At 36.2% G+C, this 23,799-nt stretch overlaps 1 protein-coding gene across 3 annotated transcripts in view; it reads left to right on the top strand.

The window, feature by feature from the left end:
• The window catches only part of VPS8 (VPS8 subunit of CORVET complex), a 94,883-nt gene that overhangs the window by 1,131 nt on the left and 69,953 nt on the right, over positions 1 to 23,799 (top strand). For 2 of the 3 annotated variants that reach the window (XM_081328389.1, XM_081328387.1), the window contains exons 2-19: positions 2,293 to 2,523; positions 4,065 to 4,133; positions 4,536 to 4,666; positions 5,056 to 5,149; positions 5,649 to 5,681; positions 6,074 to 6,128; positions 11,266 to 11,390; positions 11,732 to 11,818; positions 12,237 to 12,304; positions 16,487 to 16,640; positions 16,751 to 16,810; positions 18,850 to 18,957; positions 19,374 to 19,454; positions 20,206 to 20,376; positions 21,107 to 21,181; positions 22,059 to 22,094; positions 22,840 to 22,930; positions 23,644 to 23,690. In XM_081328389.1, the coding sequence (XP_081184515.1) occupies positions 2,374 to 2,523; positions 4,065 to 4,133; positions 4,536 to 4,666; positions 5,056 to 5,149; positions 5,649 to 5,681; positions 6,074 to 6,128; positions 11,266 to 11,390; positions 11,732 to 11,818; positions 12,237 to 12,304; positions 16,487 to 16,640; positions 16,751 to 16,810; positions 18,850 to 18,957; positions 19,374 to 19,454; positions 20,206 to 20,376; positions 21,107 to 21,181; positions 22,059 to 22,094; positions 22,840 to 22,930; positions 23,644 to 23,690 (1,635 nt within the window). In that variant the 5' untranslated portion in view covers positions 2,293 to 2,373. The remainder of the gene's footprint in view (positions 1 to 2,292; positions 2,524 to 4,064; positions 4,134 to 4,535; positions 4,667 to 5,055; positions 5,150 to 5,648; positions 5,682 to 6,073; positions 6,129 to 11,265; positions 11,391 to 11,731; positions 11,819 to 12,236; positions 12,305 to 16,486; positions 16,641 to 16,750; positions 16,811 to 18,849; positions 18,958 to 19,373; positions 19,455 to 20,205; positions 20,377 to 21,106; positions 21,182 to 22,058; positions 22,095 to 22,839; positions 22,931 to 23,643; positions 23,691 to 23,799) is intronic. The other variant, XM_081328388.1, reaches the window with a different exon arrangement.

Raw genomic sequence — 23,799 nt, 5'->3', positions numbered from 1 at the left:
CCTTGGAATTTTGCTGGAAGCTGTTCCTACAAAGTTTTAATGACACAGGGCAAGTATCAGGCTGGAGCTTTACTAAAGGTAGATGAAGTTACTAATACAGGCAATACAAACATAAGTAAATTTCCTCCCACCAGACAGAAGTCCAAGTTGTTAAGGACTTGCTGAGCCTTTTGTTTGGAGTTGTTCCTGTGGCATGAACTTTGACCTGAGTCTGAGTGTGCCTTTCTGGTATTCTGATGGTGGTGGGTTAATCCTATTATGTCCCAAAGGTCAATCCTGCTTCCCTGGGGCTGTGGCTGATGACTGTTGGATTTTTTGTGTGAGGGATTGTTGATTCTAGGGATCTTTCATCCTAATCACAGTTTCCTGACTTCAGTCTTTCTGACAAGATTATCACATCTGCAATTTTGCAGACTTGGTTTCTGTTTGGGACAGAGAGACTTGGGGGCGGGTTTGATTTCTGCTTTTAAAATCCTTTAGGGAAATATATTCTACCTTTTAAATATTTCCAAAAATATTTCTTTCACTGGGGGGTGGGGCTGACTTCCCACAGTGAGAAGTAGGCAATAGCCAACCGCTTCCGGAAAAAAATCTTGCCAAGTAAACTTGCAGGGTCTGAGAATCAGGCAAGATTGAATGGAAAACTAAAGACATTGAGTATTTATCCTAAAGTACTGAAAAACCTGCTAATAATGTGGCTGAACCTTTATAAAGTATTTTTGAAAAATCCTAAAGAACAGATGTGTCAGGCAGATTGATGGAAGGGAGAGATTTTTGCTTGTTTAGAAAGGGGAAAAAGAAGGATCTGGGGAGCTACAGATCTGTCAGTATATCAGTACTTGGGAAGATTCACCTTTTTTAAATATGGCAGCTTCCTACATAGATTATGAAGATGCTGTATGCATAGTATATATTGGTTTCAACAAAATATTTAAAGTATCCATGATATTCTGATTTATAAGCTATTAAAACTTAGACCTGATGATATTAAAGTGGGTCCTCAATAGTGTGGAAAGAGTAGTCATTAATGGTTCTTTATCAAACTCAAATGGATTATGAAGTGCAAACCTCATTTTTTGTTGAGTTCTGGAGATTGGAGTCACTATTTTGTAATGGTTCCATTCCTTTGGAATAAACAAGGTTTTAATCAGCTGTGGATGGAAGGAGAGTTCATCCCAGTGTTGCTCCCTTGTGTTGTGTCTCAGGGTTAACTTCTCTCTCTCCTAGTTTTCAGTTACATTAAGACATTGATACAGGCCATCCATTTCTTCAGGGCATAATATTAGTACATCAATGATACCCAATGTTATAGAGCTACCCCAGACTATGCTGGCAATGCTATTGATGTTGTGCTGGTTTGCGTGATGTCTGTTAGGGTCTGTGTCTGTCCTTCAAGATAGGCTAGATGAAGAAACAGACATTGCAAGGATTTCAGGAATATGATATGTTTTTATAGGATATAGTAATAGGACCTTGAAAGCCTCTCCAAGTTTCTCTGTCTCTCCAAGTTTCTCTGTCTCCCATCTATCGCCAAACAAAATCAAGATGGGATACTTTCTCACACTAGTTTTACTCTGATTCTGGTTTTTTTAATGGCTTATTCCTTCTGTTTCCTCTAAATGACTTTCATATTTTCCCTAAAGCCATTTCTAAATTGCTTTAAAGACTTTGTCAGCTTACTGTTCTCTTGTTGGGAAAGCATTATTCTTCAAGAAACAAGTTTGTGATTTAGTCCTCCTGGACTCTTTACTTTTGTTAATGACCTGTTCTTGAAGTTGCTTTTGTTGTAGACAGACTAGGTTCCACTTTGATTTCACTATGGAAGATGCTCAAGACAGGGTTCTTTTTGGTTGATTTGTTGATTGCTCGGATGCCATTTGGGTTTGAAAGTTTCAGTGAATAAAGAATTTCTTATGCTTATTTGTTTTTACTGTGGATGTTTTATTGTTATTTTGCCTATCATGGATATTTTATGGTTTACTGTACATGTTTTATATGCTACAACATTGCTAATCACTAAAAATCTTATAAGATTTGGCGATATAAAAGTTGAAAGAATGAATGAAGCCATCCACTTTTGCCCAGGCACACTGGTATTTCATCTGAAACCTCTGCTGTGGGTGTAGTGTCACAACTGACTTCTGAATATTAGAACACATCTGATTCATAGTAATATCTAATATGTATGGACTTTACTATTACTTTACTATTCTACAATTTGCATTTGTAAAAGTACTGACATTAATTAGAGGTGCCATAAATGATAAATTGTTTCGATATTGTTAATTGCAGGCTATGTCAATTAAAGTGTTGGGCAGAAACACTTTAAAGTTTCTATCAACTGGCTGATTATTATTGCTGGAAATAGGAAAGATGGAAGAAGCTTTCAAAACTGGAACTCAAAGCCTTGATCCAGATCAAGGCTGTTTCTCTATGATAGATGCATCCAGTCAACAAGAGGCCCCTTCTCCCAAATTATCTGTTACTGAATTGAGCAAAGAGTTAGAATCAAAGAGTGAGCTGGTAAGTTGTAGGCATATATTACTATTTGCAGAACAGATCTTATTTGAAAACAATTCTGCATTTTTCACAGCTTTTTTGGGGGGGAAGGAATATCTGTTATGTTGTCTTTCATATTACAGTATGTAATATGTTCATACTGTGTTCATAAGTGTTCATAATAGTGTTCAAAATAATGGTTGGAATAAATTTTATTTGTTAGAATAACTCATTTCACATTTTTGTTATTAATCACATTTTAATGTTGCTGATTCTTTAAATATTTGGATCAAACCATAAATACACAGACATACAGAGAAACACAGATAGACACACACACACATATACACATACAGAATGCCATGCATGTAACAGCTTTCTTGCCATGACTATTTGAAATGTGATATTGCATATACGTACTGCTTGTATGTGTTTTGTATAACAGAGCATAAAGAAGCTGTAAGTAGCCATACATGTGAAGAGTAGTCTTGGCTTATAGCCAGATAATTATTTTTTTAAAAATTAGTCTGTTCACATGACATGCTACACCATGGTTTGTTTAAGCATAGTTTGTTACCTAAATTGTAATCCTTTCAGAATACGTTTTCCTTTTTCCTTTTTCCTTTTCTTCTGCCTTCCAGTCACTTTTGACTGCTGGCTAGTCCCTGGATTCTTCCCTGCTGTTTTCTTGGCAAAACTTTGGAACTGGTTTCCCATTGCTTTCTTCCTAGAACTGAGAAAGAGTGACTGGCCCAAGTCACCCAGCTAACTTCATACCTAAGGCAGGAATAGAATTCATGATCTCCCAGTTTCTAACCTGGTACCTTAATCACTACATCAGGTGGCTCTCTCAGATAATATCTTGAACCATAATTCATTCACAGTGCTGAATTCTCACAAGATATGTCTAAACCAAGCAGCAAAATGATTTTGAATGAAGTGTGAACCCACATTTAAAAAGGCAAATCAACAGGGCTTCAGAATGCTGCATAAATACAGGTTGTCCTCAACTTATAACGTTCATTTAGTGATTATTTGAAGTTACAACAGCACTGAAAACTGTTTTTCATGCTTACAACCATTGAGGCATCCCCATGGTCAAAATCCAGACCCTTAGCAACTGACTCATATTTATGATAATTGCGATGTCCTGGAGTCACGTGATCACCTTTTGTGACCTTTTGATGAGCAAAGTCAGTGGGGAAGCCAGATTCACTTAACAGTGGTGTTACTAACTTAACAGCTGTAATGATTAACTTAACAATTGTGGCAAGAAAGGGTGCATAATGGGGCAAAACTCACTTAGCAAACATCTCACTTAGTAACAGAAATTTTGGGCTCAATTGTGGTCATCAGTGAGTGTCTACCTGTAAAAGTTCAGAAGCTGCCGATACCATTCCCTGGCTCAGATTTTTTTTATTTATATGCTTTTGAAAACTTCCTTTAGAAAGTATCAGTTTTAGAAAGAGAATAGTCATGAGTATGATAAATTGTGCTATGAAAAGCTGACAGCTTACATCCTGATAATAAAGTTTAAAGATATTTCTTTTCATTTCTTCATCTAGATTGATGACAAAGAATTCGATATTCCTCAAGTTGATACTCCTCCAACATTAGAAAGTATTTTAAATGAAGTAAGTTGCCAAATGTGGCATCCATTTCCTTTTCACCTTTTCTGCCACAAAAGTAGAAAACATATGCAGGCTTCTCAAACATCTGATTTTTTATTGGCTAGAATATAATGCTATGATCGAACTATTTTAGTAAATGAAAACAGGGCCCCTAAAAGATGCACGCTAATTTAATAAGGATTGCATTTATTTATGGGTTTTTTGTCTGTCTCCCCCGCTCCCCCCGAAATGTACTGTTTCATAAGCATGTCCTGTGTTTATGCCCTATCTTCAGCCAGGTGCTTTATGTGTTCCTGGTAAATGCAATTCCCAAACCTGATATAATCAATACTAGCTTAAATAATACTATTACTGTACTGGTGTATAGATATAGATTTATAGAAAATTATATGTTATTTCTTTTAGACTGATGATGAAGAAGAGCCATTTGTTCTTGAGGATCCTTCTCTTCTTAACATTGATAACATTGACACTCATTCATATGATACTTCTTCAGTAGCAAGCTCTGATAGTGGCGATAAATCGCACCTAAAAAGGTAACTGTTGGCCGATTAATTCAGTTAGATACTTTATTTATTTTATTTTATTTATTTTAATTCCATTTATATCCCGCCCTTCTCCAAAGACTCCAAAGACTTTAAGAATCAGAATTGTGGTAATTATGAATATTGACTCAGAGTCTAGATTAGATTGATAGCAACTATTGCATCATAATTATTCTTTTAAACACTAGAAGTGCCTGAATACTGCACCTTCATGTTAATCACTGTGACTATGGAGGTGTAATTTCAGAGATATTACAGAGATTCTGTATGATTATTTTTTTAAAAAAACATAGACTCTATCAAACTGTTGTAAACTATAGTATTGATTCATTTTGCAAAAAATAAAATAAAATGCCATTTTGATTTTATTGTTTATATAGAAAGAAGAAACTCCGCGATTCTTTCTCCATCCATGGCTCAGTTATACGACTGTCACTTTTGAAGGGTATTTCTACCCAAATAGTATCTGCAGCAGTAAGTTTCTTTTGTCTCTTTCTTTCAGCTTGCCCCTGTAGCAAATTAACATCAATAATACATTAACTTGGAATAAAATAATTTCTTTTTTACTGCAAGTCTTGGGATTTTATAATCTGTCTTACTCATGATCTCCTAATCCATGTATGGACAGAAAATTATTTGGGTGTGTTGATTAATAGCTCAGTAGTTAATGCTTTTTTTATTTTTAATTAGACAACTGCATCAAATATATTCTACTTTGTCCTTATTTTATGTTGCTAAAATAAAGGTTGGTACCAGAGATGATTTTAATGTGAGAGACTTGTTCAGTTTTTTTTCCTAGCCTCAGGATTCTTAGGTATGTATAATTTGTTCCGGACTGGTTGATAGATTTGGGAATTCAGATTAAAAAAAACCAAAGTGAATCTTGCAAGTCTAAAGTTATATCATTTTAGGTATTCTGTATTTTAAAAACAATTGCTAATATTTTCATTCTCTCTTTTTGTTATTGTTGTAGGCCAAAGTGGATGCAGGTTTACCCACTGCAATTGTAAGTTTGAAAAGAATTATAGAATTATTTATACTTGATTTTTTTTTTGGTTCTTGGAAAGGTTTTTAAGAAGTGGTTTGCTACTGCCTCCTCCTCACAACTGAAAGTGACTGGCCCAAGGTCACCAAACTGGCTTTGTGCATAAGACAGGACTGGAACTCAAGTCTCCCAGTTTTAAGTCTGCTATCTTAACCACTACATCAAACTGGCTCTCATTTTGGTATACCTAATATAAGGTATCTTTTATTTAGCTGATGTTGAATATACAAACACACCCCAGATTTTTTGCTTCTAGAATCAGTTCCTGCTTATGGTTTTTAATATTTGTGAATTGTTTGAACTACATCGACTATATATTGCTTCTCGATCTAATAGTTCTTTGCTTGGTTTAGGCAACATCAAGTCTTATAGCAGTCGGAACATCCCATGGTCTAGCTTTGATATTTGGTAAGTATGAGTGCCTGCTAATCTCTTAAATAGTAGAACCTTACTCTAGTTTTCTTTACACAGCACATTGAAGCACAAAATCCTTGTTTTAGCTTTGAGTATGGTACGCACTGTCTTTAAGGTTAGCTTATTGATATATCATGCAACTGCAGACATTTGAGATAAACGAGTAAAGTATGGTACAGTTAAATATGGGTAACCATGTCATGGGAACAGAACCTTTGGGAATTTTTGAATAACAATATCAGCAGAAATATATCTGAGCATATAAAATAGTATGGTCAATTATCTAGATCTTGAGTTTAATAGAAAATGCTACATGTAAGCAATAGCTTATTGAAAGATTTATTGGTTTCCAGATTAAAAATAAGCATATGTTGAAATAAGAGGTGGCTTTGGGTCATTGCTTCTGTTAGTGACTTCAAAGGTATCTTGTATGTATGAGTTGCATTATTTTCATTCTTACAATTACATTGAAGTCTCCATGCCTCAAGAGAAACTGATTTCAATAGTTCTCTTAGTGAACAGGGATATTTTACTGGAAATAACAGGATATGGTTACTCTTGACTTTTCCCCATAATTATTTTTGCCATTTCTCTTTCAATGTTTTTCCTTATGGACTGAGAAGGCAAAGGTATAGTATGATACATTTTGCATGTAATCTGCATGAACAAGTTAGGCTGCAATACAACAGTGCTCTAAAATTAGAGAAATTGTAACAGGCTATAAATGGATGTTATAGATATGTATACTTTCATTTTTTCTTCCAGAAGTGGGTAGGAATACCTGGTTTAAAACATTAATTGGCAATAAGCTGATCCCAAATATTATATCCTGTAATAGCCCACGTAGTAAAAAAAGAATTTACAGATAGTCCTCGATTTATGACCATAATTAACCCCAAAAATTATGTTTCTAAGTGAGACAGTTGTTAAGGGAGTTTCCCCCCATTTTGCGACCTTTCTTGCCATCATTGTTAAGTGAATCACTGCAGCTGTTAAGTTAGTCGCATGGTTGTTAAGTGAATTTGGCGTCCTCATTGACTTTGCTGTCAAAGGTTGCAAAAGGTGATGTCATAAATATGAGTTAGTTGCCAGGTGGCTGAATTTTGATCATGTGACCTTGGGGATGCTGCAGTGGTTGTAAGTGTGAAAAACAGTCATGTCCTTTTTTTTCAGTGCTGTTGTAACTTCAAATGATCACTAAATGAACTGTTGTAAGTTGAGGACTACCTTCCTAGCTGAGCCACCCCAGAGTGTAATTTTTTCATAAGAATAAAGAACAAATTATACTTCTCCGAGGATCTTTCAAATATGTTCTGTAGCCTTCAGTGTTGAAATTATAACTTAATTTTAGGTTTTGGGGTTTTTTGAAAGGATCAAGTAAAGCACCAATTTTCACTGATGTCTATAGCTATATTAGTGGACTCAGAAAGTGTATGAAGTGTATGAAATATACTTTTAATTCATACTTTCATATGAAATATACAACTAATTTAACAGTGAGAGAGACAGATTGGTCTGGCGATTAAGGCACCAGGCTAGAAATCAGAAGACTTTAAATTCTAGTCCTTCCTTAGGCATGAAAGCCAGCTGATGACTTTGGACCAGTCATTCTCTCCCAGCACACAGGCATATACATAGAATGAAGGCTACTGCTAAGCTTGTAAGCCGCCCTGAGTCTTCGGAGAAGGGCGGGATATAAATGGAATTAAAATAAAATAAAATAAAATTAAGCTTAGGTGACAAACTGGCCGCTCAGTTCCTATTCTTGCAAGCAAAGGAATATAAGGTAATAAAGAGTGACTTTTGAAGATTTCTGACAGATGAAGAAATAATTTTACTTCTAATAAACCGGTTGTGAGATTGGACTGCCACATAATCCATTTAATAGTAAATAAGGAAATCCATTGCACTGCTCTATATAAGTAGTCCTCAATCACAACCAAGCCCAACATTTCTGTTGCTAAGCAAGACAGATGATAACTGCATTTTGTCCCATTTTATGACCTCTCTTGCCATAGTTGTTAAGTGAATCACCACAGTTGTTAAATTAATAACATGGTTGCTAAGTGACTCTGCCTTCCCCATTGACTTTGATTGTCAGAAAGTCACGTGATTACATGACCCAGGGACTGCAACTGTCATAAATATGAGTCAGTTGCCAAGCATCTGAATTTTGATCGCATGACCATTGGGAAGTGTGAAAAATGGTCATAAGTCACTATTTTCAATGCTGTTGTAACTTCAGTCACTAAATGAACTATTGTATGTCAAGGACTACTTGTGTTAAAGGGCTTTTCAGTATCCACTAAAACTACTACTACTCATCCAGTTTTTAAACTGTATTTCTAAATTATTGGCTAATAATCTGATATCCAAAGTTTGTTGATTTTTTTAAAAAAACAGATTGTATAGAAAAGATAATAAAAATGATATTATCTGAACTTTATGTCAGAGCCACTAGTAAATATTTAGCAACATATTTAAAAAAGATATCAAGCAATAGTATATAAGGCTATAAATGAAAAAAAAACTTTTAGCACAGGGTCTTCTACAATGAATATCCCGGAAGGGATATATTACAGAAACTCTTGGTGGCCCATTTCCCTCTCAAGTATATGAGAAGTATTCTCTTAAGAAAAAAAACAGTCCCAATCCACATTTCTTCAGTCTTTCCTTCACGCCTGGTATCCAAGGACAAAAAAACTGTTCAAAAAGGAAAATAAAAATTAATTGCAGTCAAATGAGTCCTGTTATTTATGCACACAGTGGTCATTTCATCCTGAATATCTTTATTTCCTTTTGATATTATTTCAATATCTGCAATGCATTATTGGTCAGAATCTGCAAATTCAATAATTGTTTTTTCATGAGAATCAATATTTTAAGTCTAAGGCGTTTAAATCTAACATTTTCTGATTCAGAGATTCAAATATTTTCTTCTTTCCTATCAAGTTTGTTTCATTTGATCAACTGCAGTCTTCATCTGTTGAGATAAGTTCTAAAAGGCTAAATCAGAAAAAGCAAGATCTTTTAATGAAGCAATTCTACAAAATTTTCTTTCTTTCTTAGTGGCTCTTTTATAGACCAGAAATGCATTTAGCTTTTTCTATAGCAGCTTCTGTGACTTCAGGAGCAGCTATTACCTCTTGGACATAGAGGAAGGAGTAAGAAATCTTGCTTTTGCCTGCCTGCTCAGCTTTGTATCTGTAATTTATCACCACAGAGCAATAATTTAAACCAAGAAAAATAAGATAAAAAGGAATTAAAAGTTGAGGAAATAACTTCTTGTAGAGAATCTGGAATTATAAATAAAAATAAATTTGTTCTTTGTAGCATTTTTATTGTAACTTCCCCACAGACCTTCCATGATGTAGATGTCAATACTGGCATTTTTATATCTTTTTTTCTGGAAAGCTTAAAAAAAGTTCTTACATATACTTTATAAAGCAGGCAGAGACTAAAATGAATATCTTGTGTGATAGTTGTGAGCATGTAAGAGTTGTGTGTTTTGTATTTAATTTCTGGTGATTGAAGTGTTATGACTTTTAACAGTGTAAATTGCCCTCATTTCTTTTGGTGTTAGCAGTTATAGCAAAATAAAACTTACGTAGCTTTGGATTTGAGACTTTATGTGCTAGCAGAGGAGCTGTCAGGTAGTATCTGCAGTACAGCGGTGGGATTCAAATATGTGAACAACTGGTTCTCTGTGTGGATGCTGCTTCCGGAAGTCCATTCTGGGCCTGGGCAACAAAAAATTAGCTACCGGTGGTGCAAACCGGCTGAATCCCACCACTGCTGCAGTGCCTCTGTTCAATCAGCTTGTATTCTCCTATGGATTTATTTTTGTCTGATGACGGTACTATTTTGGATTTAAATATTAAGCCCTGTATATGCATGCCTGATCTTTATTGAGTTTAAAGTACATAGTGTTGCACATAAAGAATACATTACTAAATCTTTTTATGTCACTTCATCTTTCATGCAATTTCATAGATAACAGTTGGGTACATCTAATATGGTTTCTAGGTCAATGGCAAGTTTAGAAAGATACTGTAACTTTAAGATTGAAAAACATTAGACATTAGAACAACACATCTGATGGACACTATAATTAGTGGGTTTTTTTAAAAAAAAAATGCATTGGATCCAGTAAGAACAAGTCACTCTCCACCTCCCTCACCACTTGTCGCCCTACTGAGTGTGTCTCACAGTGTGACTGGAGCAGTTATCATCCAAAATTAGTCTTGAAGCTCAATTGAAATGTACTTAAAACAATTTTGTGCAAAACTGAGATGACCATCTACTGTTGGCTACTAACCTATAGCTGTTAATTAACCTAATATTAAAAGATGCATTTTTCAAAATTGTTTGAATTACTGCACTGATTAAAAGGCTGGGATTATTTTCCCTCTCACTGATTTACATAGTATATTCTAGTTATAGCTGGATAGCTTTCATCAATACATTGTGTAATGTTTTGTCTCACTTTTTGCCTTCTGCAAAAGCTTCTTTTATCTTAAAGTTCAAGCCCAGCTTAGACATCTCTAGAAACTATGATTATGCAGGCCAGAAAAGTAAAGAGAAAATGTGAAAGCATGTTGTCAAAATGTTGGAAATTGCTTCTTACTGCTCCTAGGAGCCTATTTGACCAATAGAGCAAAGGGTGAAAGAGGAGGGTCTTCACATAGTGGCTCTGTGTCTGTTTCTCACCTGGCCTATTGTTAGTGAAATTTGTTTCTGGGCTCATGAGGCAGACTCTCTTGCTTCCTTTTCTTCAAAATGTAGTTTAGGCAGAAACGGAACCATTCTACCCTCTACCAATCAAGATATTTATGTTTATGAGCATTTTAAATACAATTGCCTTGGATGGAGAGCCTGTTATCAGGGGGACTCTCTGCTACTTAATTTCTCAGTATTCTTCCAGCATCCTGCTTTTGTTTAACAGCACATTCCGTTATTCCTGATTAATTCAAATTTGCAACAGCAAACCATGGTTTGAATAACTGAGCATGTCTTTAAACTGAGCCAATTCAATTTGTATGGATTTACTCTTTTCTAAGTTTGAAATGTTAATTGATTACATACTTTGTAATTCTTTTCCTCTTGCTAAATAAAATTATGTTCTATTTAGATCCTAACCAGGCACTTCGGCTTTGCCTGGGCAATACCTCTGTTGGTGCACAGTATGGGGCTATATCTGCTCTTAGCATCAATAATGACTGTTCAAGACTTCTGTGTGGCTTTGCAAAAGGACAGGTAATAATTCATATGCAATACAGTTAAACAGATACGTATACAGTAGCCCCAGATAAATGTATAAAGGATTACAGAGTCAATCTGACTAGAGAAGGATAATTTCCAATACACAGTTTGTTATTCATCAACATTTGAAAAATGCTTCCCACTGTTCTTTCTATTGTATCTATCATATGTTTTATTATAGAATTCTCTGAAAAGAAATAAAAGGGATAATTTCATTCAGTAATCTTTAGTTTCATAAGTTTTTATCCATAGATGGCTTGGAAAATGTCTCATACTTTTCATGTTTTAATAGTAAAGAGTTGCATTACAGAAAGTTAATAATATTTTGCTTATAGATTACAATGTGGGATCTGGCCAGTGGAAAACTGTTGCGATCAATAATAGATGCACATCCTCCAGGAACTGCAATTTTGCACATTAAGGTAATTGTTCTATCGTGTAAGCCAACCCCCTGCTCTGTGGACCAGCATTGGTCCGCAGCATGCCAGAAATTGGGCCATGCAAATAAGTGAAGCCCCATCCATGGGACGCAGGCAGCACACAAAACCACACCCCTTCCAGTCTGCGGAAAAACCTCTCTCCATGGAACCGGTCCCTGGTGCCCAAAAGGTTGGGGGCTGCTGTTGTAAACTGTGCGTGTAGCATTAAAAAGATTTACAGAGATTAAGCTTTTTGACCAAAATAAACTGTGTTCATTTACAAGAGCTGATACAGTTCTAATCCTAGGTTGAATTGTTTCACTGTAGTTGACATCATAGGTACATGCTTAGTATAAGAGAAAAGTTATATTGGGAGAAATGGAAAGAAAGTAAGAATTGAATAAAATAATATTTTCTTTAGTTCACAGATGATCCAACTCTCGCAATCTGCAATGATAGTGGTGGCTCAGTATTTGAACTCTCATTCAAGTAAGAATATATGATTTTATTATATTATTCAGTTCTTTGATATTAGATTTGTAAGGTCATCCAACTCAACAGTGACTATTGGCAGCATATACAACCATGGTACTTGAAAGTGAAACAAAATGGAAACGATCAGAACAGAGAAGAACACACATATTCCATAGCAATGGAAGGTATTGGGGTATGTCTGGGTGGACATAACCTCAACCTATTTCAGACGTTGAGGAAAAAGCATGGCTTTTAAAGGGTCAAGACAATTGGAGATGGTTGTTCCAGTGGTGCTGTTAAAGAGAAGGCATGCTTCCTGGGTCCCATCAAATGACATTCTCTTGGCACTTTTAAGACTGATATATAGGGAGAGGTTACATAGGGGTAAGCTGATCCAAGGCCTTGTCAGAGGCCCATTCTAGGCAGGAACTAAATTCTCAGTCAGACTGCCTGCCAAGCCTTCAGGAAAATCCCAAAGTTTCCTCTTGAAATCTTCAGGTCTTGGGATGGACTGATCTACTAAATCTCTGGAGGGGTACTGTACCTTTGTATGAAAAGCAGTCTGAAAAGCAATCAGAGAATAATGACCAGGGACTGATGACCTTCAACCTTCAAATTGTCTCACAATTGCCTTGAAACAAACAAACAAAAAAATCCCCCAGATTTAATGTGTGATTGCTTTTGTGAGTCAGGGCCTTGACAACTTGATTCAGATTCATGGTTGCCATGGTAGCCACAGATTCCTGAGCCACTCCCACTTGTATGATATAAGAGCAAGTTAAAAGTCTCCAGAACCCAGTGACAACCAAGCATCACCGCCCTGAGTCCTTCGGGAGAAGGGCGGTATACAAATTAAATTAATAATAATAATAATAATAGTAATAATAATAATAATAATAATAATAATAATAATAATAATAATAATAATAATAATAATAATAATAATAATAATAATCTTAAGCAGGCAAGTTGGGGTGCAAAAGGAAGGCTGATACAACAGCAACAAAAACACCTGCTTCCTAGAGCCCAACTTCAGCCATAGGGCCTCTTATTTGGCTGTCCACGGAGCAGTGCTTGTGAAAGTTGCTAAGGCTTCCTGTAACAATTGCCACCCCACTACCCTGGAGTTGTGGCAAGTGCCACACTCAAAGCCCAGGCATATGGAATTCTTACAGTGAAGGTTTTGAAGACTTTAAGATAGTATGTACATGGATTATTAGCACTAGCAAGCTAGACTGGAAGTAAAAATAAATCCTAAAAGAGACAGTAATTAATGACATCTGTGTGGTGGCCACCTCATAAAGTTTGCAGATGTCATTATATGTGTCTTTCACCACAGTAATAAATATTAACAGCAACGATGGATAGGATAATTGGTAATCTAGAAGAAAAAATAAAAAGCAATGTTTAACCTATTTATTGGAAATAACAAAATGAAATCAATCAGAGAAATGGCTCTATCACCAGTTGGTCATAGAGAGCCAATTTGGTATAGGGCTAGAAGATGCTAGGCTAGAAACCAGAAGCCTGTGAGTTCTAAATAAGAGTCACTCTTAGTCCAAATAACCTCACATAGTTGTTGTGTGTGGAAAAATAGAAGGTGGGAGCACTTATATACACTGCCTTGAATTGATAAAAAATAAAGGCAGTATAAAATACACAAAAATTAATAAAATTGAGAAACATTTCCCTATACTTTAAATTTAAGAAATAAAAGTCAAATACACAACATAGGATGGGGAATACTCTTTTAAGTACTTGATGTAGTACTAGATATTTTTGAAGACCATATTTGATGTAATATACTACTTATATGACATAGTATTATATCTTAGAACAGTAAATAATAGCAAACAATGTCAATCAGCAATGTAGTGTGGCTGCAGAAAGGCAAATCCAGTTACATAGTTTTGACACCGTGGGAAGCAGTGAAAATAATAGGTTCTCAGTTTGCTTCTGGATGTACCGTATATACTTGAGTATAAGCCGACTCGAGTATAAGCCGAGACCCCCAATTTCACCCCCCAAAACTGGAAAAAGTTATTGACTCGAGTATAAGCCGATCCGCCGTTCTGCAAGCCTCCGCCACCGGCGGAGGCTGGATCCGCGCTCTGCAAGCCTCTGCCGCCAGCAGAGGCTCGATCCGCCATTTTGCAATCCTGAATACACAGGAATACCCTGTGTGGCCGCGGCTCTCGGGGAAGCCCTGGCTGTCCGCTTCCTCGCTCCACGCTGCCATTCGGGGCCCGCGCGTTCCCCGGGCAAATCGCGGCGCCCAGCAGGCGAGGAAACACGCCCGCTCCAGTCGCCCCCCCTTCCCTCAGGAGACGCGAAGCAAGTGACCGCCCGGAGCTTACCGAGGACTTGCGCGTGGCCGAGGCTTCGGTGCTTCCAGGATCGCGCACACCTCTCCCAAGCCGCCGCCGTCCGGAGACCTGCCGACGTTTGGGGAGGTTTGGGCACCTCCCCAAACCTCCCCAAACGTCGGCAGGTCTCCGGACCTCCGCACGCTGCGGAAAGAAGCAGGCAGGCAGGGCGCGGAGGTCCGGAGACCTGCCGACGTTTGGGGAGGTTTGGGGAGGCGCGCCCAAACCTCCCCAAACGTCGGCAGGTCTCCAGACGGCGGTGGCTTGGGAGAGGTGCGCGCGATCCCGGAAGCACCAAAGCCTCGGCCGCGCACAAGTCCTCGGTAAGTTTTTTTGTTGACTGGAGTATAAGCCGAAGTGGAATTTTTCAGCCCAAAAAGTGGGCTGAAAAATTCGGCTTCTACTCAAGTATATACGGTAATTGAATGACTTGTAAAGCCCTAACATGGCATTAGTGGCCTAGGGACTACTTATCTCAGGGGCTTCCTATCTTTTCTGGAACCCCTGATTTGAGTTGACAGGGTTGGTGTGCTCTGGGTATTCAGGAAGTGCATCTTCTCTGTTGCACTTCCTGCTCTCTGCAATGAGGTTCCCCTGAGATCAGATGGCCCTAACCTGTTGATGTTCAAGTGCCCCTCCACTTGAGATTAGATGTTAGTGAGAGATCTTGGTGCACCGTCTTGCTCATCTTTCTTTTTCTTTTGTTCTAGCTGGGTTTGTGTTCCCTATTTTTATTTTCTGTGGTGTATTGTGAGCTGCCCACAGTCTTTTGAACTCAGATGGCATTGAATTGAATTGAATTAAGAACTAATCTCATGTGAACTATAAGTACTTCGTTGAGTTCTATGCACGACACATTAAGAAGGGTTCAGACATTGTACAGAAGGAGAAGAGTATTGAGGATAATAAGGTCATTGAGAAGGAAGGGCGTTGAGAATGACCAGGGGATTAAAATGAAATAGGATAGGAGATCAAAACAGCTGGATATTTTTGAACTTGAAAAGAAAATGGGCATACTTTAATATTCCTCACATACCTGATGTCATTCAAAGAAGGTCAAGAATGCTATCCATCATCCCAAAGCTCAGAACATGGTAAAATGGATTTAAGATATAGAAAAGCAAATTCTGATTAAAGCTGGGGGGAAAAATAAGGACAGTTTGACAGTGGAACTAATTACACAGAAAAGTGATAGGGTACCCTGAATGTGTTTAAGTTGAAGCTAGATAGCTATCTATCAGGAATTCTTAAATTTGGATCCCTGCGCTAAGGTGTTAAGCTAATTGACCAAAAAGCCCCTTTTAACTCTGATTGCATTATTATATTTAGAACAGAAGTTTTCTGAATACTAATTAAATCGTATATTACGTTATGCCAGATGGAAACATTAATTATTTGTTAGGTTACCTTGTAAGAGTTAAAATGATTTTGACAGCTAATGAAGTAAAGAGGAAAGCCAACTCTGTTCAGATTTCTAATCTGATCCATTCTGATTGCTGTGTTTTATTGTTCTAATCAAATTAAATTTTGATTACAGTTTGTGTGCTATTTGGCAAAATAATGTTTCCTTTATTTTTATTTTTCTTAGTAGTTCTCTACTGTGTCATTTTTCATAGGAACATATATAGAACTATCTGAATCATATAAAAAGTAACTGCAGAAGGAAAAATTATCATAATAAGTGCAGGACTCAGATACAATTTTCCTATCACTCCTGAAATCATATCCACCTCATTTAAATTCTATGGTTTACACATTTTTTTAAAATGCTATATTTAAATAAGTTGCTGTATGACATGTACCTAAATTGGTCACATTCTCTGTGATTCAGGAGAGTCATGGGTGTGAGAACGTGTGAATCTCGTTGTTTGTTCAGTGGTTCAAAGGGAGAGGTTTGCTGCATTGAGCCTTTACATGCAAAGGCTGAGCTGAGAGACCATCCTATCACCCAATATTCTTTGCTAGCTATGGCTTCCTTAACAAAGGTAACCTACCTTCCACAAACACCCCATTTTAAAACTAATTTTTGAAAAAGATGGTAAAATGCAGAAGTTAAGGATAATGTTTATATTATTATTGCTTTTATGAAATTCAGATTCTTGTGATTGGATTGAAGCCATCTTTGAAAGTGTGGATGACATTCCCATATGGCCGTGTGAGTAATTTTGTTAATTTTTTGCTTATGTTTTTAGGGCTATTTATTTTAAATATTTATACTCTTCCTATTATCCCAAGAATTGTAAACATTTCGGAACAAATACAGATAGTCTGTGACTTACAATAGTTCATTTAATGACTGTTCAAGATTACAATACCACTAGAAAAAGTGACTTATGACTGTTTTTCACACTTACAATGATTGCAGCTTCCCTGTGGTTGTGTGATCAAAATTCAGACACTGATTCATATTTATGATCGTTGTAGTGTCCCAGGATCATGTGATCATCTTTTGCAACCTTCTGACAAGCAAAGTCAATGGGGAAACCCAATTCCCTTAACAACTGTGTTACTAACAACTGCAGTGATTCACTTAACAACTGTGACAAGAAATTGTAAAATAATGCAAATTTACTTAACAACTGTCATTTAGCAACAGAAATTTTGGGCTCAATTGTGGTTGTAAGTCAAGGACTACCTGTAAACATTTAAAGAGTGGAAACTACCATTAATATTAAGCATAAAATTCAGTAAGTGAAATATGCAGCTTTAAAAAATGATTTAAAAATAGCAATTAAGTAGAAGATCAGATAAGACCTTTACCATCTTTTTTAAAAAAAATATTCAAAGTGAAATTTCAGGAAAATGTAGCTTGAAAATCTAGCTTGGGAAATGAGTAGATCATAATGTTTCTAAACATTCCAAAAAGCCAATTTATATTAAATTGTACTGATCCTTCCACTATAAGATTCTTTTTCTATTGTGTATTTGGTTTATACTGTACTCAAAGCCAGTGTCCCCAACCTTTGTGGCTTGGCAGCCCGACTGGGGGGGAGAGGGGGACTAGGCTATGAGAGTGGTGGGCTAGTGTGCATGCACGCAGCTTGACTTGCATGAGTAATGAGTCGGCACGTGTGTCTGTGTGAATCCCCACCAGCTTGCCATTCATACAAGTTGAGCTGCGCCCGCGCACTCCAGCCAGCCACTTGCTTGGACCAATTCCAAATAGGCCATGCACCAGTAGTGGACCATGACCCAGGGCTTGGGGATACCTGCTCTAATCTGATCTTCATTATTGGATTTATATGAACATCATTTTGTATTTGTTCTGTCCTCCTGTAGATATCTTAATCATGTGCTTAATATACATCCTGAGACATGTATATTTGCCTTCATTCGTGATCGTGCTGCTAAGCATACCTTAATTAATTTAAATTGGTGGGATTAGAACATCTTCTGAAGTGTATGACCTAATAATAATTTAAATTGCTAACTATAAAAGCTAAAATTTAAGATATCATATACTTTACTCTTACTCTAATTAAATAATTATATCACTTTTAATAGACGAAAGCTACACAATTATTAGCAACTCTTCTGAAAACATCAAATATTTAAATATAAATTTGAATGTTTTGGCTATAACTTGATTTATTTATTTATTTATTTATTTTATTGCATTTATATACCGCCCTTTCCCTGAGGACTCAGGGCGGTTTACAGGGAGTTAAAAATCAGAAGATGTTCTAATCCCACCAATTTAAATTAATTAAGGTATGCTTAGCAGCACGATCACGAATGAAGGCAAATATACATGTCTCAGGATGTATATTAAGCACATGATTAAGATATCTACAGGAGGACAGAACAAATACAAAATGATGTTCATATAAATCCAATAATGAAGATCAGATTAGAGCAGGTATCCCCAAGCCCTGGGTCATGGTCCACTACTGGTGCATGGCCTATTTGGAATTGGTCCAAGCAAGTGGCTGGCTGGAGTGCGCGGGCGCAGCTCCTAACTGATTTTGGTGGCTTTTGAAAACTTGGATTGAAGATCTCCCCAAAATACTAAGGCTGCCTAGAAAATGCCAAAAGAGGGCAGTGGCAAACTCCAGTTGATGAAGTTGCCAGGGGCTCAGCTGAATTCAGAAGTGACAGGAAGACTTTACATTTTAAATGTGTGGCATTCTATTTTTCTTCTGTGGTGGTAACAATTTAATCTCCTCCCTTCCCGTGCCTTTTTGTTTTTTTAAGATGGAACCATCTAGTGTTCCACTGCTTGCCTGGTATTTTGTTGCTGCCCAAACATCTGTGAATCCAGTGCTTGCTTTCTGTCGAGGAGATGTGGTCCATTTCCTTCTGGTAAGGCTCAGACTATCCATAAGCTTTGAAATTTGCTTTTGTAGATGTCTTCCCTTAAAAAAAATGGAAGATAATTTCTGCGTTTGGTTCTTGGGGTGGAAATGGCTGTATTTTGAAATGATATTCATATATGCTAGTTCGTTGGAAATTAGAATGATCCTATTATTAACAAAGGTTATTGCAAATCATATGGTTCAACTGTTAGGAAATTCATGCTAAAAATGCCTAGAAGAATTGTTTTGCACTATAATTTATATTTTGCATTTGTCTTTTTATTCCGTTATGTAAATGTACTAACTATAGTTGTCTTCAAATATTATGTAAGTTATAAAAGTTAGTAAGCTACAAAATTAATAGCAAAGAATCTTTATTTGTAAAGGAGATGTCAAAGAATAATGAGATAAATTTCTCATTAGGTAAAAAGAGATGAATCTGGAGCAATACACGTTACAAAGCAGAAGCAGCTACATTTGCATTATGATTTAATCAACTTTACAGTAAGTATTCACATTTTATACTTAAGTAGAAAATACTAATATTTTCTAGCTTGAAAGAAAATCTGACTTTTATTTGTTTTCTGAATAACTATTTAATAATGCAATTTTTGGATACATTTTTGCCACTTACACCATTTTTCCTGTGTTTCCAAACTCTACTTACCAGCAATATAACAATTTCTTATGTTCTTTATAGTAATAGAAAAGAAAAATATTTGTACAAAGTCTAGGATGAAATTATATGGATATGCAAAAATACACCTAATAAGCAAGGTCACTGTGTCAATTGATAAGAATGGTCGGAACCTATATTAGTGCAGTACCTTTAGTAGGATAGCTTAAGACACAAAACTGAGTGTAAACGTTTAAGCTTTTGAGAATTAAATGCCGTATAAGCTGAGCATTTATTTATATTTTTAATGGACCCGAGTTTCCTCAGTTTCTCTTATAGGAATTAATTTTCCTGATCATCTTCATTGTCACTCTTTACATCCCTTCCAGATTGTCTGAACCCCAACCCCCCCTTAACATGTAGTGCCTAGAATTCTACACAGTGTTGGAGGCAAGGTCTTCTGTACTTCTCTTGATGCAGCTTTTCTGAATCCTTTGTTGTGACATTACTGTACAACCTTCAGATCTAATTGTATAGTGCTGCTAGCTTCACTATTTGAATATAATGTTTTGGAAGTTTTTTTAATATACAATAGCATCACTGTTTTAATATCAATTTCTTGTTTTTGCTTTCTTCTAGTGGATAAACTCCCATACAATTGTGCTTCTAGACAGTGTGGAAAAATTACATGTGATAGATCGTCACACACAGGAGGAACTTGAGACTGTAGAGATATCAGAAGTTCAGTTAGTATATAATAGCAGCCACTTCAAATCATTGGCAACAGGAGGCAATGTTAGCCAAGCACTGGTATGGCTCAATTCTATTTTGTTCTCGTAGTATTCTGTAATTTGAGATGTCTTGAAATTTTACAGGTATATTTTTTTTATTCTCTATATATCATAGCTGCTGTATCTGCTTTGTAGTACAATGTAAGCTGGGTCCTTACATTATTACTGGTTGTAATAATAAAAGGCATTATTTTTTTCCCAAAGCATTGTATAGGAAATGGCTTTAATATCATTTTCCATGGTAGCTGCATTTGTATATTTTACAACATATTGTTGTTATATAGCCATTGTATCCCTTATGACAAACATAACTTTTGAAAGCCCGTCACCATAAAGATTAACCCAGTTTTATTCAAATTTTTTGCTTGCACTGGCATAAAAATTCTCTTTGAAGCTGGATACATCCAGTCTGTAAATGATTTTTAGATGTTAATGTACCTGTAGTATTTACTTGAATTATGGATTTACAGGAATATGATTATGCCGACGTACAGTCTGACCAAAGAAATTAAACTCTTTATATTTCTGAATATAGCTTTGTTTTTCAGTTATAAGCTCTTTTTTGTTTTATGTCCTAGGTAAGTGACAAATTCAAAGACACTGAGGATGAACTGCTAAAATATTTTACTTGTCTTGCTCCGTTTAGAGTATACTTTAAATGATTGGATATTCTTTATACCTGACTTTTACCCAATAACAATATAAACCATGTACTTCTTCATTAAATAAAAGTGTTCTGTGTTTCTTAGGCACTGGTGGGTGAGAAGGCTTGCTATCAGTCAATCAGCAACTGTGGTGGTCAGATTTTTTATTTGGGTACAAAGGTAAGTTTGTCCAGGTTAATTCTTCTTTATCATTGTGCTTATTACTTATCAGACCTGTTAGCTGAGTTAAGTTTCCTGTCCTTTAATTTTCATAACACAATGTGAAAATTTCTACATAGATTTGTTCAGTTCAGGTAACACAGCAAGCTTGAATTAAGCAAAATCAATAATGAATGGCATTTGAACTTTTTATTGCAACTGCTCTAGAGAAGGAAAGAGAAAGAAGAATATTTGATTATGAGATGTTGGGGATTGTTATTGTCAGCAAAATTGTTTTTTTCAACAACTGAAAAATGGTTCAGCATAGTGTTCTTTGATCTGGATATCTTTGAGATACATTGATTTCAACTTCAATAATTCCCTGTCCAAAATAGGAGAAAACTATTTAGCATATGTGTGAAAAGTTGATTCATCATCCTTGTACTATTAAAGGTAAAAGGTAAAGGTTCCCCCGCACATGCGTGCTAGTCGTTTCCGACTCTAGGGGCCAGTGCTCATCTCCGTTTCAAAGCCGAAGAGCCAGCGCTTGTCCAAGGACGTCTCTGTGGTCATGTGGCCGGCATGACTAGACGCCAAAGGCGCATGGAACACTGTTACCTTCCCACCGTAGTGGTCTCTATTTTTCTACTTGCATTTTTACGTGCTTTCGAACTGCTAGGTTGGCAGAAGCTGGGACGAGTAACAGGTGCTCACTCTGTTACGCGGCACTCGGGATTCGACCCGCCAAACTGCCGACCTTCTGATTGACAAGCTCAGCGTCCTAACCCACTGAGCCACCGCGACCCTTTTCTTGTACTATTAAGATGCCATAATTATTACATATATACTCTTAAATAAATATCTGTTATTCACCTGTTTTCCCCTCGTCTGCTTTCAGTCTGTTCATGTTTTGACACTGAGGACCTGGAGGGAGGTAAGTGAGGAGAAAAGGAACAATTTACTTTTTTCATGGCTTCATGAATAGAGCTGTCTGTGAGAAACATTTTCAGATTAAATGTACAGATTGTTGAAAAATATATCAGTATCCTGACTTCAGTATATAATTTTTATTAATATAACTGTTTAATGTTTCTCAAAATTGGCAGTTTTAAGAGATGAACTTCAATTCCCAGCATTCCCAGTCAGCCATTATCTGTCACTGATAATCTTTCAGTTTAATTCCACTTGGAATTTGTCTTGTTCATTTATTTCAGATTGAAAAATAGTACATATATAATTATTTTAATGGCTGTATTGCACATCTGGATTTTAGGTTATATTACTTTTAGTTTAAAATGGTTCTTAAACATTGCTTAAATTTCAGTCTGACTGAGAAGAGAGGAATTTTTTAGAATAATACATCCTTAGATGAGGGACATACTCAAACTGTGATTGTTAAAACTGATTAATTTGAATCAATATCAACAAAAAGCAAAACAAAGGTGTGATTTTATCATTTAACTCTGTCCAGATTAGTAATTGTTTTTAAAACAGCATTAGCTAGTTGGTTTTAATTTGAATTTTAAAGAAAACACTATTTTCTTCAGAACAAACCTTTAGAATGGTGAAGACAAAAACAGGTTCACTGCAAGTTTGTGTTAAGTTTATATTATCCATGTTCTCACTGAATATTATTTATATTTCTGATGTAATTTTTGTAATTTTTATGTTTATGTTAGAGGATCGCTCACCTTCTGAAACAAGAATGTCTTAATGAAGCATTGGCTTTGTCTTGGTCCTTTCATGAAGGGAAAGCCAAAGCTGTTGTCGGTAAGTGTATTTACCTCTAGCAACAGCCATTTTTTTCTGTTCTTGGCTGCCATCATTTCTTCCTGTCATTTGTTACTTCATGTACTGTGCCCTTTACTCATCTTACCTATGAAATCACCATCTAATACAGGGGTGTCAAACTGCTGGCCCACGGGCCGGACACGTCATGCAGAAACCTCACCCACCCCATTGCCGGCAATGGCAAAACTGTCCCGATACGTTGCGTGACGTCATGTCTGATCTAATGCTATGGTGTCATTATAAGGCTTTGGACAATCAAGGCTTTTGCATATCACTTTTTGAAAGGACATAAAGTAAGTTACAGTATGTGAATAGCTAGAGATGATCAAAATGGTTGCTATCTTATGTGAAAGTTGTAAAAACTGGGTAGTTCAAGTTGTATGCCACTGCTTCTGAATTTAGCATACATTATGTAACTAGACGTAATATTGTTTTTGATCATTTATCATAATATTAAAAATTCCACTTTCTGAGTTCAGTATGTTATAAGACTGGAAACACTTGTTAAACATAAGAAATAGCATATAAATTCATTTCTACTATAGTAATTCAACTATACCTGGATAGTTTGTATAAATTATAAAACATTGAACATTTGTTATTATACTTAAAACTTTATAGGAGATAATAAGAAAAATGCTTCTGTTTGTACCCTGGCTTTGAAAATTAAAAGACTTCTGTTTTTGAAACAGGCTTATCTGGAGATGAACAAAAACGGAAGGCTGTTGTTGCAGACAGAGTGAGTTTTACTTTTCAGCTTTAGAATTAAATTCCTTTTATATATTTTTTTTCCTCAAAGAAATATATATGTGTGGATTTCACTGCGGAAAAGTTGATTTTTAGCCATG

The sequence above is a fragment of the Vipera berus genome, assembly GCF_964194415.1.
Source record: "Vipera berus genome assembly, chromosome: 5".
In the NCBI taxonomy this organism is placed as follows: Eukaryota; Metazoa; Chordata; class Lepidosauria; order Squamata; family Viperidae; genus Vipera; species Vipera berus.
The sequence above is the reverse complement of the archived record's forward strand: the minus strand, read 5'-3'. Positions and strand labels throughout refer to the sequence as shown.